This window comes from Numenius arquata, chromosome Z (assembly GCF_964106895.1).
Source record: "Numenius arquata chromosome Z, bNumArq3.hap1.1, whole genome shotgun sequence".
Classification (NCBI taxonomy): domain Eukaryota; kingdom Metazoa; phylum Chordata; class Aves; order Charadriiformes; family Scolopacidae; genus Numenius; species Numenius arquata.
In genome coordinates this window covers 16,478,532-16,493,139 of record NC_133616.1, presented here as the reverse complement: position 1 = coordinate 16,493,139, position 14,608 = coordinate 16,478,532, and the positions used below count along the sequence as shown (strand labels likewise).

General features: G+C 46.2%; 1 protein-coding gene across 2 annotated transcripts; it reads left to right on the top strand.

The window, feature by feature from the left end:
• Window positions 1–6,828: 6,828 nt before the first annotated feature.
• Window positions 6,829–13,669, top strand: HMGCS1 (3-hydroxy-3-methylglutaryl-CoA synthase 1). 2 transcript variants are annotated; one of them, XM_074166299.1, is made up of 9 exons: window positions 6,829–7,279; window positions 7,664–7,789; window positions 8,292–8,456; window positions 9,175–9,343; window positions 9,456–9,626; window positions 10,459–10,565; window positions 10,912–11,037; window positions 11,308–11,471; window positions 11,880–13,669. In XM_074166299.1, exons 1-9 carry the CDS (start codon window positions 6,832–6,834, stop codon window positions 11,970–11,972), a joined length of 1,569 nt encoding a protein of 522 aa, XP_074022400.1. In that variant the 5' UTR covers window positions 6,829–6,831; the 3' UTR covers window positions 11,973–13,669. The 2 variants fall into 2 exon arrangements, with proteins under 2 accessions (XP_074022400.1, XP_074022399.1); XM_074166298.1 differs by lacking the exon at window positions 7,664–7,789 and having other exon boundaries at window positions 6,832–7,279.
• The last annotated feature ends 939 nt before the right edge of the window (window positions 13,670–14,608 follow it).

The following is a 14,608-nucleotide window of genomic DNA, read 5'->3' as shown; positions in this document are numbered from 1 at the left end:
GTTTTAAAATTCTGAAAATCCAGCAACTAACTGTCACATTTTACTTTTTATCTTTCCTTTATCATCTGCAGGGTGTAATCTTTAAATGCACTTCAGTACTGGCACAATAGGAGAACATGGTTACAATTTTATTGGCTACAGGTGGTGGTTAATTTGGTGGGGGCATTTTTTTTGCAAATACATAATTTTAAATTAATAGCAATGATTCAATGCATGTCTATGTCATACTGTCTTCTACAACACAGAAAGTTAATGTCAAAGACTACGGGACATCATTCATTACCTCATACCATGGACCACAGAAAAGAAAGCAATAATATAGATCATCTCCCCCAGCTAATCTTAGCAATTTTGGCACCTTTTTTTGATCAGATCTGTGAAGATGTAATAAGGATAAGAAGATTACTCTATATCTGCATTTATTGTTGACGAGACACCAAAAAAAAAAAAAATTGCAAAAACCTATTCTGCCATTACCATTTTGAAAGCAAGTATGACATTAATCAGAAAAAAACCCCACAAAACAACCACCACCATGTAAGAGCAGGCTTACAGGTGAGCAGATTTCAGCTGTCAGGCAGCAGCAAGGGCAGAATGCTCTGCAATGGCCGGCAAGCCAGGAGCCGAAGGTGACAGCAAGGCAGGCAGGGCAGCGACCTCACCAACAAAGGCACGCTGCTCCCGCTGTGCCCAAACCAAAAAAAGTCAGAGCAGGGCCCGTGACGGCAAGCGGGGTCAGCCAAAGGGCCAGATTTCTGGGCAAGCCTGCAGCGGAGCAGGTTAGAGGTGAAGCTGGGAAGTCAAGTCAGTGGGTCAGGATTGGCAAGGGACGCAGCCAGGCACAGCCACACGTCCGGCGCCGCCCAGGCAAGGGACCAAGTTCCAACACAGCTCCCAAGAGAAGGGGAAGAGGCCACTGAGGAGGGTCCTCATGGCTCCTCATCATACAGCTCTTCGCTGCCGCCCCATCCCAGGCTCAGTGAGCATGTTGTACTGGAGCCAGCCTGGTGCCCCCAGCAGCTAAGCCCCAGGGAGTGGGGAAGGGGCTACAAGCTCCCAGGGGGCTCTCACGGCCCTAATGTGAGCTCCTGCAAATCCAAGATGGACCAGTTCATCTCCTCCTGAGTGCCTGGGCTGCTCCAAAGCCAGAACAGTCCAAGTACCCCCACGCCAGGAAACATTTTGCCACCAAAGCATCTCATGAGAGGCTGGCATTAGGAAACCATTCTGAAGTCTAGAACAAGAACACAGTTCTGGTTTGGAGTTTGCTTGTTTCTTTCTTCTTTTCTTTCTTTGTGCTAGGAAAGGAAAAGAAGGAGGAATCGGAATTTTAGATGCCCAGAACTGAAGTTCAACTTTTCTAAGAAGAAGTCCATTTGGTCTGTAGGTACAGAAGATAACCGTGTGTCTACATGATGTAACTGTGCCATCACCTTTTTTGTCCACGTGTTTTTTCAGAATTACAAACAGAACAGGCTTGTACACAGACTGGCATGAGCTTATCAGAAGACCGCAGGGTAACACGTGCAAACAAATCTTCTCAATTTCTCAGTAGCATTTCTCAATCCTTGCACTACAAAGAGTTAGACGACAAATCTGTGATTTTACATGACGATAGCAGATTAGTTACAAGTCCAAAACAGATTGAACAAACACGATAGGACTTAACAGTTTCTATGACAGCTTTTCCCTTCCTTTTGCATTATTTTTACCTGCCCCTGAGATGGTATGACACCGTTTTAACACCCTGACACTGTGTGAGGTGAGCAAGGTGGTGTCTTCTGGTAGCTGTAGCAGTCAGATCTCTCAGGGCCTGACACCAGCTGCTAAGGGAGTGGATTTCTTTGACTGGAGCAGTGTTTTACAATCAAATGACCCAGGCTTTAAAATTTGTGTGTGATTTCTACCGAGCAGTTTCCCACCTGCAACAATGGTTTGTACTCCCAGTAGGGGCAGGGAGGACTCCTCTGGGGACACTCAGTAACCTGCGCAGCAATGGGTAGATATAAATCATCACAGGGCCTAAAGGCTACAGAGGTTGGCATGTAAAAACCATCCATTAGCTAATTGTCCATTTGCCAAATAACAATAATGCCATGAGATGTGGCTTGGCACACCGTGGGTTGAACAGGCTGGGAAGAGACTGTTAGGGAGGACCCGTGGCTGGTGAGACGGGACATCGCACCCTCCCTGGAGCAGTTTCACTGGCTGAACCCCCGTGCGTGCCCCCAGCCCCTGGCCCCGGCCCGCCATGGGACCCTGCACAGGCCAGGGGGGTGACACAGGCCCAGGGCGGGGCGCGGGGCTGCGTTTCCTGAAGCGAGCGACCTGCTTCCAGGCCCCCGGCCTGAGCCTCACGGCCTCGCCACCCTCAACAGCCCCGAGGCTCCTTTCAGCTGCCTCCCAGCCCCTCACCCGCCGCCCGGCCTCGGCACTGGGGGGTCGCTGGGACCCCCGGGCCGGGGCCGGGGCGGAGGCGACGGGCTGGGCGAGCCCCCGCTGGAGCCGGGTGCGCCTCGCCTCGCCTCGCCTCGCGTTGCCAGGCAACGTCCCGCCGGTCTCGCCGGGGACCAGCAGACGTCCTACCCTCACCCGCGGTCGGCAGCGCGCTCCCATTGGCTGCCGCCGCGCTGCGCTCGCCTCCCATTGAGCGCCGGCCGCCGCTGCCGCGTCCTCATTGGCGCGCTGCCCTCTGGCCATGCCGCGTCACTTTCTCACACCATTCCCCCCGCCCGCCGCGCCGGCTGCGAGCCGGCAGGCGGGCGGGACTTGGGCGGTGGCGGCTGTGATTGGCCGGGAGAGCTGCCGCTCAGGGCGCGGGCCGGAGCCCCGGCGGCGGGGCTGTTTAAAGGCGCCTCACGCCGGCGCCCGGTGTTGTATCCCCGTGCGTGCCAGCGGGCCAAGGCGCGGAGCGGCCAGCGATACCGGGAGCCATCACCTCCGACAGGTGAGGGCGGCTGGGCACCCGGAGGGGCCCGCGGGCTGGACGGCGGCCCCGGTCTCGCCCTTCAGCCGCGGCGGGGGAACGCGGAAGAACCGCGTGGGGGAAACACGCGTGGGGCTGCGGGGCTGCCCGCGGTGCTCCGAGGGTGGGTCGGCGTGGCTGGGAGCGGTGTTTTCAGTGGGTGCAGGCGCGTTTGAAGTAAGTAGTGCCTGCAGTGCGGCAAGGGGTGGGGGGCGGGGGAGGGTGTGAAAAAAGAAAAAAGGGAGGAAAAAAGGAAGAAAGAAAAAAAAACCAAAAAGAAGCATGTTTGGGTGCCCCTTAGCGTGGGTGCCCCCCCGACGGGGTGAGCGGTGGTGGGTAGCTACTGCGGGGCTCCGCCGGGCTCTGCCCCCGCCTCGGGGTCCGCCAAGAAGCCTGGAAGCGGCGGTCCTTTCTGCGTGTCGCCTCTCAGTGTCGCGACAGAGGCGCCCACCCAAGTCGGGGCGGACATGCCCCCCCCCCCCCTTTCCACCTCTCCGCCGCCCACGCCGACCCCCGCGTCGCGCAGGGCGAGGGCAGCCGGGTGTCGCCCCCGGGGATGCCGTCGCCTCCTTTCGTGATGGCGATTGTCGCAGGGGTGTGGGCATCCCGGCGGCCACCCCCTGCGGCTGTCGGGGTCCCAGTCTCGGATGGAGGGACGGCGCTGCGGGTGGGTCCTCCCGGGTGAATTCAAGGTGCCGCCTCTGCCGTTTGCTGTTTTGACGCATTTTGCCGGTTTCCCACGTAGCTGCATCCCGTGGGCCGGAGATTCGGGCCACGGTGGGGGGGGAGGGGGTGGGGGTGCGTGCCACGTTCACGCAGGGATGGGAGGCAATGACCGCTCGTGGCGTGGCAGGCGTCTCACACGCGTGTGGTACCTTTGGGTGCGGCGGGGATGACTAGGTGATGTCATAACTGAAGCCACCAGCCCTTCACTGTTCAACTTCGGAAAAATCAGCCCAAAGCGGCCACATTGTCGCCGGTGAAGTCTCTTCCCAAGCCCTTCAGAGGCAGAAGGGCAAAGTTGGTCACCAAACGCATGGCTTGTGGCAAACAGGCCGGGGGCTGGGTTTCTAACTTTCTGTCAGGTGTTCTCTGTGAATTAAAAACTTAAGCGGGGAAATGGTGAGCTCAAATTATTGACACAACACGCTCAAATTCTTGACAAAAGCCACCAGTTGGTGTGGGAGAACGCATTTCTGGCAACACTGGCAGAAAGTAGTGTCTGTTTTATGCTGCTTGCCCATGCCCTACGTGATCTTAAGGGGACACAAACCAAAGTAGGTTTCTCATTTTAATATATGAAGGCATTTGGAGCTCTTAGACTTTTTAAAGAAGCTGTACTTTTGAGTACTCTTTAATTTTCAGTAAAAACCCCAGTGATGGGATGTTGTTTGCTGTTTGACCAGGAGGACAAAAGGCTGTTTGTTCTACATCAAGTAAACAAATTTTTTTCCTGTAATGACTGACTGAGGATGTCAAATGTCCCATTTTCTTCAGTGACCAGAGCAAGCTTATAAAGCAATTTTTTTTTTTTTTTCATTGCAGTACAGCCTGATGGCCCTGACGGCCACTTCATTAGATGTATTTGGTGAGCTTTGGTGTTGGGTGAGCCGTGAGAATACAATACAAAGAGCATCCCTTGAGTTGTCTTCTGCAGAAAGTTTTCTGATGGGAGAACTACGGCGAGGAATGTGAATTAAATGCCAGTTTTCATCTCAGAGCTCTGTGAGGAGCAAACACAGTGCTTTCCTCAGCCCCCACCAATAATGCAAATCCTTTTGGCATACTGAGTTTTCCAGTAATTCCCTGCCAAGTTAAAAGCCACTGTTCTGTGGCTATTACAGGCCAAGTGCATTATGGGCTGCATCTAGTGCCTTTTAGTATATCACTTAAATAAAATTAAGCGCCCTAAGAGTCTCTGCAGCCTCTAATTTTCAGCTTTCTGGCCCTTGGAGCAGAAATGAGCCCTGCTCTGGGTACAAGCCTTGCCCTCGGGGTGGCTGCCAGACACCGTGCTGAGCCGGCAGCGCCCTGTATTTCCTTTTTCGCCCTCTTTTTGAAGAAAAGCGAATCGGTTTTTGTGCCAGAAATGCAGCCGGACACCAAACTCCTTTTCCCAGCTGGTACGGGGTGTCCATGGCTTGTCTGGCATTCAGACGAGGAGTTGGAAAGCTTGATAACGCTCCCGGGGGTGCGGGCAGGACCGGCAGCGCCGCCGCGGCTCCGCTGCGCCGTCGCTGCCGGTCCTGCCCGCACCCCCGGGAGGGGCGTGGCCACCCAGGGAGGGGGCGTGGTTATCTCCGTGGGAGGCGTGGCCACCCCGCGCCTGCGCACTCCTCGCCTGCTTGCTGCCGCCGGCGCAGCGCGCATGCGCAGTGCCCCCTCTTCGCTCCTCCACCCCCCACCCCGCCCCGGCTGCCCTCAGTGCCCTCAGCGCCCTCAGCGAGGCCGGGGCCGCGGTGGCGGCCTGAGGTGAGGGGCTTCGTGACAGGGACGAAGGGAGCTGAGGTGCTCGTCGGGCCGCGGCAGCGTGAGGGCGGGTGGGGGGGAGGCGGCAGGGTCAGAGAAAACAGCGCGGAATGGCTTGTTTTGCTTAAAAGCGCGGCGGGCGCCCTGTGCCGCAGGCGCGGCGGGGAAACCGGCTTTAAACTGCCGCCTTTTTTTTTTTCTTTTCCTCCCGTGTGAATAAAGGCTGCCTGACAAGCACTTAATAATGAAGTAGGTGATCTTAAGCACCTCATAGGTATAGTCGAAGCTTTGTTAGAGGCAATTGAAGCGGGCGGCGAGCCGTGCGTACGTCGGTAAGACTTTAGGTCTTGCCTAAGGCTTCTTGTACCTGTGACGGAAAAGGCTTTTAATATTTTCGGATGCTTATCTTAGTGTGTGTCCTGCCAAGCCCTCGCTCGTCGGCACCGGTGGAGGGAGATGTGGCTTGTCCTCGGCTCTGCTGACAGTAAAGTTAGGGAAGTTTAAAATAAGAAAACTTGGTCTCTTGGGGAAAACCCCTGTGTGTTCATCCCAGCCTGTGAAATACTCTTCCAGGCCTGGTGTTGGGCATTCCGGTGTTACGGAATGCCAAAATGGAGCGTACTTCAAACAAACAAACAAAAAACCCAACCAAAAAAAATAAATAAAAAAAAAACCCTGTGAAATACTCTTCCAGGCCTTGTGTTGGGCATTCTGGTGTTACGGAATGCCAAAACGGAGCGTACTTCAAACAAACAAAAAACCCAACCAAAAATAAATAAAAAAAAAAAAAACCACACCAAAAAAATTTCTGCTGCCTTTGTTGCAAGTATAAACAAAATGGAGAGGCTTAAGTCACTTAAGTTAAAAATAAAAACAATTTTTTAAAAGTCCTGGCCTATTTTAAGGCAGACATTTCCTGGTAAGGATAAATTTTAAACTTCGGTTCTCAATGAGCAACATTTTTAAAAAAATCCAGTCTTTCTAGCTTGCTTGTATGAAATTGAGACTTTGCATATAAACAAAATAGAGTAATGAACATTAGGACAAATTTCACAAACACTTGTAAGCGTGTGTTTTACTTGAGTGAAATAACTTGGGCTTAACCTACATCTCTTCATCTCCAGGGCTGAAGTTTGTATTTTCATTTAAAAATACTGCTTAATATAAAACGTTGCAAAACTTCTAATTATGTTTACACTATGCTCAGATCAAAATCTCCCTGGAAGAAAAGGCTTGCCTTCTGCAAATGACCTTGTAGAATACCTGAAATTTAACTTTTTCTGTAAACCTACAGAAAATGAAAGTAAGTCTCTCAAAATGGAGGTAAATAAATCAGCTGATTTTGTGGTTTTCTGTTTTGTGTTTTTTTTTTTTTTTTTTCTTACAGATCTACCACGATGCCTGGGTCTCTTCCAGTGAATGCTGAATCCTGTTGGCCCAAAGATGTGGGAATTGTTGCACTGGAAATATATTTTCCCTCCCAGTACGTTGACCAGACAGAGCTGGAGAAGTATGATGGTGTGGATGCTGGGAAATACACCATTGGGCTGGGCCAGTCAAGGATGGGGTTCTGCTCTGACCGGGAGGATATCAATTCTCTCTGCTTGACTGTGGTTCAGAAGCTCATGGAGAGGAACGGCCTTTCCTATGATTGTATCGGGAGATTAGAAGTTGGAACGGAGACGATAATTGATAAATCAAAATCTGTAAAGACTGTCCTGATGCAGCTTTTTGAAGAATCTGGTAATACAGATGTAGAAGGAATTGATACCACCAATGCATGCTATGGAGGCACTGCTGCTCTTTTTAATGCTATTAATTGGATTGAGTCCAGTTCTTGGGATGGTAAGTTCAGGGAATTTTCTTGAAAAGTTACTTCATCCTCTCATTTTGCGTGATCTGCCTTATAATGACAGTGTTCTTGTTTAACCATATAAAACACAGAGGGTAAACTGTTTTCTGAAGTCTTTTTCTTAAACGCTCTGGGTCTTTGCTGCTAGTTCAGTTACAGTGTTCAAAATAACTACATGGCTAATAATTGCTGGTCTCTTCCTGTAAATTTCAGTGGCTGCCAGGAAATTGAAATGTGGGGGGGAAAGTCAGGATTGAAGAGCCCCTTAAACTTGGGGTCATGTCCTTTGTTACCAAAGCCTAAAAATTGCTGATGGATATTAAAATGTGCTGGACTCTTGGCTGTTTCTCATTGTTACTTCTGTGTGTTTTTCCCAGGACGCTATGCGCTTGTTGTTGCTGGAGACATAGCTGTGTATGCCACCGGAAATGCCAGGCCAACAGGTGGAGCTGGTGCTGTTGCTATGCTGGTTGGTCCAAATGCTCCGTTAATTTTTGAGAGAGGTTAGTCCTGTGAGAAAACAAATTATTGTTTGGGCCAGATAATCGGATCCATTCTGAAGCCTGTCCACTGTTTTTTCTGTGTTGCTGGAGGGTGGAATTAACTCCCACTAATGTCAGAAATTGTACTTTGTCTCCTCTTGCTCTGGGCTAACTTGGCTGAGTGCCATTACAGGAGGCAAAAAGGAACAACTAGAGATTCTCATATATGTTTATTTCCTTGGAGATTCTTCAATAAAATTATCAAAGAGTCGACTAGAGATGAATAACACTTCCAAGGCGAAATATCTGTTACTTGTGTTTGTCATGCTCAGTCCTATCATACTTAACAAGGAGTTGAGAATTGCGTGAAACATTGCCTTAAAGGCCTGGAGTGCTACAAAAACCTGCTGGACTGGGGCCAAATATTACTTGTTTCCCCAATGTGTTTTAACTGGTGAATTCAAATTGACTCAAAACAGCTGAATAAAGTCATTTTCAACTTTTGTCAATTTCTCTCTGTCAGGGTTGCGTGGAACCCACATGCAGCACGCGTATGACTTCTATAAACCAGATATGGTCTCCGAGTATCCTGTAGTTGATGGGAAACTATCTATACAGTGCTACCTCAGTGCACTAGATCGCTGCTATACTGTCTATCGCAACAAAATCCACGCCCAGTGGCAAAAGGGTATGTAGCCTCACCTGATGGCATTGTGAGATCTGGCAAGTGCTGGAATGTGTAACTACACAGGCAAGGTATTTTCAAGCTTTAGTGTTCAGTCTAAAGACTAGTATATGGTTCCCTTTCTTTGTGTTTGTGTGTTCTGAGGCAATTGGAATGTTTGCTGTCTCCCATAAGAAGGTTCTTATTTCTGTTCATGTATGGCTAGGTACCTGATAGTCAGTAAGCAGTGGTCTTTACAGGCTTTTGTTGGTGTTATGTATAATACCTTGCTTAAAAGTCTGTCATTCCCCAACTTCCACCCAGGCTCTTAAGATATTCAGGTTGATATTTAAATGTTAACGATACTGATTTATTTTTTTTTTACCCCGTATGCTTAGCAATTGCTTCCCTCAAGAAGCATAGGTGTAAAGATATTAGATAGTTAAATGAAGTAGATTACCCAGCATTTTGACAAAATAAATAGAAATATGCAGATTCGGCCCTTTTTCTTCTAGAAGAAGGGCAAGCAGTCAGTTGGTGGAAGAGATCAGTAAGAAACTAATTTTTAAGTAGAACTAGCAGGAGTGTTTTAAATGAACTTGACAGCAATAGTTAGTCTTAAGGTTCTCTTACATGCTGACATGTTATGATGACTGGCATTTTGCTACCCCCTCTATTTTATTTTCATAGTTGAAGTGAGTACTAATCATAAGTTGTAACACGACATTTCTGCCACTTCCAGAGGGGACAGACAGACGTTTCACCTTGAATGACTTTGGATTCATGATCTTTCATTCTCCCTACTGTAAACTGGTACAGAAATCTGTGGCTAGGCTCTTGCTGAATGACTTCCTCAGCGACCCGAATCCAGAAACAGCAAACGGTGTTTTCAGTGGTCTGGAAGCTTTCAGGTGAGAATGGGTTCTGTCTTCCTTATATATAGAATCTTAATTTGTTACACATCAAAGGTGCGTTTTTACTTTCTGCTATTTTAGTAACTGTTTCTGCACTTTTTTTAAACAGGGATGTAAAACTTGAAGATACATATTTTGACAGAGATGTGGAAAAAGCTTTTATGAAAGCCAGTGCAGAGCTCTTCAATCAGAAAACCAAAGCTTCATTACTTGTATCCAATCAGAATGGAAATATGTATACCCCTTCAGTTTATGGTTGCCTTGCTTCTCTTCTAGCCCAGTAAGCATAAAATTGGAAAAAAAGTCATAGCTCTTTATATGTAAGGTCATAAAAGGTTTTTGTTTCAGAAAGCCTTTTGTAAAAGCGCCATCTAGCAAACCTTTTCCTGCTAGAGTGCCTTAAGCAGAAAGACAAGTTAAAAATTATTCTGCACACACAAGTGTGTTCAAGTGACAAGCAGATTCAAGTTTTCTGTGTCAGAAGCTGATCTGAAGCAATTATTTACTGCCTTCCAAAGTAGGAACTCATTTGCAAGGTGGTGTCTTTTCCCAGCTTCAACCTTCTCTTCCACCACCACCCCTCCACTCGGGCCACCCCTCCCAGAAAAAAAAAACAAAAACACTGCAGTGGGGAAGAGAATCAGAATGCCCTGTCTTTTTCACTATAATAATGAAATCCACATTAAATTATTCTTGTCTTAACCACTTTTTTTTTTTTTTTTGCAATGACAGGCTTTTACTAAATCATGTTAAGTTTAAATTAAGCCATTCCTCTTGGGTTCTTTTTTCTTTATTCTGACTTTGCCTTCCAAGATGTGGTTGTTCATTTTAGGCTTTAGGTCACTGAATAATGAAAACTGGCTGCCTTCTAGATAATAATATTCTGGGCATTTATTTGCTCTGTTTTGCTTAGGCAGCTTTGGAACTCATAACAGCAGTGTTTGAAATTTGTGTTTTTAAAAGTCATCATTTATGCGCATAGCATGCTAAATTTGTATTATAGCCAGTATAATTTGCTGGCTGCATTTTCTCAGGTAGCTGCACTTTTTAGTTATTTAAAATAGGCACCTTGGCTTAATTCTCACGCTAACCAACTGTTGCTTGCTTTGCAGATACTCCCCGGAACAGCTTGCAGGACAGAGAATCAGTGTGTTCTCATATGGCTCTGGTTTTGCTGCGACACTGTATTCCATCAGAGTTACACAGGATGCCACTCCTGGTGAGTGAAAGAAAGAGGTGTTAATTAACTCCCTTGAACTGCTCACCTCTAAATGCCTTGTTACGCTACTCACCAGTGTAGGTAAACTTGCAGAGCAGCGCCTCATGGCAGCAATGGTAAACTGAAGATGTGCCAGCTCCAGGGAATGTTTGAGTGTCTCCTTGGGCAAATAAATAATATTCATCAAACTTTGTTAATGTTTTGATTGAGTAATTGGGAATATTTAGAAAAGACTAACAGTTTAGCTTCTGCAGTGCGAAATATTTTGAATGGGCTTGAGATGTTGACACGCTAGTGTGCAGTTCTCAGCACTGGTGCCACCTTATGTGATGGTTTTATATTGTAGGTTCTGCACTGGACAAAATAACTGCCAGCCTTTCTGATCTCAAAACAAGACTTGACTCAAGAAAATGCATTGCACCTGATGTCTTTGCTGAAAACATGAAGATTAGACAGGACACGCATCATTTGGGTAAGGTCTTCATAAATATAAGTCATTCCTAGTCTTACAGCAAAATGCTCATCACTTAGTTCACCTGACTTTAAATGATTCGGGTGTAGAATGAGGGAAATGTCCAACCGTTTCTGCTTCTGAATAGCTTGTGTTCCTTGGCCCAACGTGCCTGAAATGCAAATGCAGACTTGTTGTTTCTGGCTTACTACATCCAAACTGCAAAGGCCTGTGTTGTGTAAAACCCTTGCTCAGCACCAACTAACAGCGTGTTACTGGCTTTTTTTGCAGCCAACTACATTCCACAGTGCTCAGTGGAAGATCTCTTTGAGGGAACGTGGTACCTGGTGCGTGTGGATGAAAAACACAGGAGAACTTACGCGCGGCGCCCGCTCTTGGGTGATGGACCTCTGGAGGCAGGAGTTGAAGTTGTCCACCCGGGCGTTGTTCATGAGGTGAACACTCAGCACTCTTTTAAAGTTTGATATAAATGGTGGAACGGTTTATGTGCTTGTCTCAGCATGTGCATGTATGTTAAACGGGGAAGTGGTTTAACAAGTTACTTTCAATACTTTGTTAACATGTGTAACATACAAGCCAGAAGTAAAAAAAATGAACATGGGATTTTAAAAAAAAAAAGTACATTTCATCATAATGAGAATGAAGCTGCTCAAGAACGAAAACAAGAACAAACTGGCTCTTTTCACATAATCAGTTTGCATGAAGCATGACCGGTTTGATTGGCTTAAGACCGAGCTGTCCAGTGTAGCATGAATGTTGCTTGAGAATTGGACTAGCCATGAAGTATGAATGTCTGTGAACTGGAAAAACTGTATTTAATGTTTTTTTTCCCTTCTTCTTAGCACATCCCAAGCCCTGCTAAGAAAGTGCCAAGAATCCCTGCAACAACAGAATCTGAAGGCGTTACTGTTGCCATTTCCAATGGGGAGCATTAAGATACCTCTGTGAGGTGGGGAATGGAACAAGGTGTGAGGGTAGGCTGAGAGAGAGAGAAAAAGGATTGCAGTAGCGCTGAAGTTTCAGTGCACAGTAGTACTTCACTGGAGCATGGAGAAACTGTTCAAGCTCCTTGAAAAGATTTGTCATAATATGGTGTGCTGATGTAGTATTTTCAGAACACTAAAATCATGAGTATACTGGAGATGGAGGGAGTTGCCAGGGGTTGTGTGGATTCCTTAACGTGTCTGAATTTTTTTAATTGCTGAGTTGTAGCTGTAGTCTATTACAAGGTCTTTGTACATAGGAAAAAAAAAAAGGATCTTCTGCTTGCTCTTTCCATGTAAAATGACTTGAAACCTACACTGTTAACTTCTATTTGTATTTAAGCGTGTGGCAAAATAGTCCAGGCTTTTAACGTTAGGGTTCTCAGTGCCTTGACAGTGAGCAGTCAGCCTTCTGAATACTGCACTTCTTCTCTTTCCCTTTGTCACCTTCCCTTTCTTCTCCCAGCCTGCCTCCCATCACCCTTGCTTTGGGAGAGGTATAGAACCAAGTAACATCCATTGCCAGAACAGACTCTCTCTCCCCTGTCAAAATGACTGGATTAAGAACAGCGAGACTGACAGGTGGTTTTCTTCCCAGAAACTCTGTGACCCACTGTGTTACTTACTACATAACTCCTCCCAACTTCCACATTTTGTATTTTACACCTGCATTATAAATCACCGCAGCCTGGGAGGAAAGAGGAAAAAGAAGGGAAGTAGTAATTCTTTCTTCTAAAGAAACGGGTTCATTGATTTGGCACCTTTCACGATTGTTTAGTAGAAGTATCTAAGGCAGCAGAATTTTCAAATAAAAATTCTAGGTATTGTGGAGCTGTTTTAATTGGCAAACGAAGGGAGGAAGATCACTTTGTCTGGTGCTCTGGCCTCTCGCTATTCTTTATATAATACCTTTCTGAAAGACTATTTCTAACTTTGAATTTGGCTTTGTACTTTGAAGTCCTTCTCACTATTGGTAATATTGTAGGAGTGGGGTCTTTTATTCCTTTTTTTTTTTTTTTTTTTTTTTTTTTACCCAACACGCAAGCTGAAAACTATCCATTTTGCAAGTGGTGGATATACAATGCTAATGGGGACTCCATTCTGGTAGATTTTTAAAGCCCAGATTGGAAATGAACTATGACATGAGCCTTGTAAGCTTGTAATATATATTTAAATTGAGCTAATGTACAGAATGAAGTTTTGTTGAATTTATTCCTTTGCTAATTCTACAAAGCTACATTATCTAATATAAAGTAGCAAAAAATGATTTGTCTGTTGAATTACAAATTTTTTTTTGTGTGTAATGAAGTGTTTGTATTACCTGTCACTCACCAGGATTTAATAACTTGCTGTATTTGTACAGTCAAGCCTTGGTAAAATAGTTGTTTATTATAAATTGATGAATACTAACCTCTTTGTTCTGCTGAAAATGATGGAGCGATGATGCATGATGATAGCGTTTGCAAGTATTTTGGTTCAGGTTGCCCTCGTGAAACTTACCTTGGCACCAGAAAAGCAAATTGCCATGGAACAAAGTCCATTGCTGGCAGTGGACAAGCCAAGAAGGGAGCTACTGGCACAAAGTTAACCACAGGGACCTCACGGTCCGTGAGGTTGATCCTTTATTGAAATAAAGTTTGAGATATTTGAAACTTGTTGGAGTAGTGCTGACTTGTTGGGTTTTCAGGATGCATATTTTTTTTTCTTTAACAGGAAAGACAGAGGAAACTGGCCCTGTGAAAACTTGGAAGTTGTGGGTTCACAAGATGTGTGGACCTTCTGGATCTTTCTTCCTAATATTCCATTACAAAAGTGGAAAGGAAGGGTTGCTTAGGCTGGTGCAAAACCATTATTTCAGGGCTGTGTTTCAAGGTAACAATGGCTTTCATACGAAAACTGTTTGTAGTGGAGGAATTCATTCCCAGCTTATGAAATACAATTCACCTTTATTACTGTTTTACGAAAGATGGTATGTGTTATCTCCCTCAGAAAAACTGTGAAGGAGGATTGGTTCTTGCTCTGTGCTTACCTGAGCCTCACTGAGTCCAGTGTCCTGTGGGTGGCTTTTCAGAGTCATTCTGTTGCACATTTACAGTAATTACGCTTCTTAAAGTCAACTGATGATTTCATCAGTCCCCATAATAGATAGGGGATCCTGCCCTTAAATTTGACAGCACCAGCTGTGCCTCTCTAAACCCTCTATTAGTTTTCCTGCCTTAACTAAAATCACAGGAGCTCAACCCTTAGCTTAGGCAGGTCGGCGGTGCCTGTTCAGGGCAGGACAGCTACTGCACTTTTCCACCATTTGCACTGGAGCTGATGGTGTTGAAGATTGAGGTATAAAATAAGCAATTAAAGCTGAAAATCGGAGAACTGACATCTCAGTGATGCTCAGATCAATTGGGAGTTGTCAGGCTATCCAACTTTCAACTTGCAGTGGTCAGAGAGCATCGGAGTCGGCTTTGTGCCAGCCTTTGCTGCCAAAGTAGTATGGTCAATAAATAAGCAGATTTTGTTAGTGGTTGCCTTCAGCTTACTAATATCTTGTGCTAAAGCAAGAATTAAAACTATATGAGTTTTGGAGTATG

What these genes read in the sequence shown, in the direction of transcription:
- HMGCS1 (XM_074166299.1), top strand. Translation starts at nt 6,832, where the DNA reads ATGCCTGGGTCTCTTCCAGTGAATGCTGAATCCTGTTGGCCCAAAGAT. An exon ending in TCCGTTAATTTTTGAGAGAG is followed by an intron (nt 7,790 to 8,291) that starts GTTAGTCCTGTG and finishes TCTCTCTGTCAG; the next exon opens with GGTTGCGTGGAACCCACATG. An exon ending in AGTGGTCTGGAAGCTTTCAG is followed by an intron (nt 9,344 to 9,455) that starts GTGAGAATGGGT and finishes TTTTTTAAACAG; the next exon opens with GGATGTAAAACTTGAAGATA.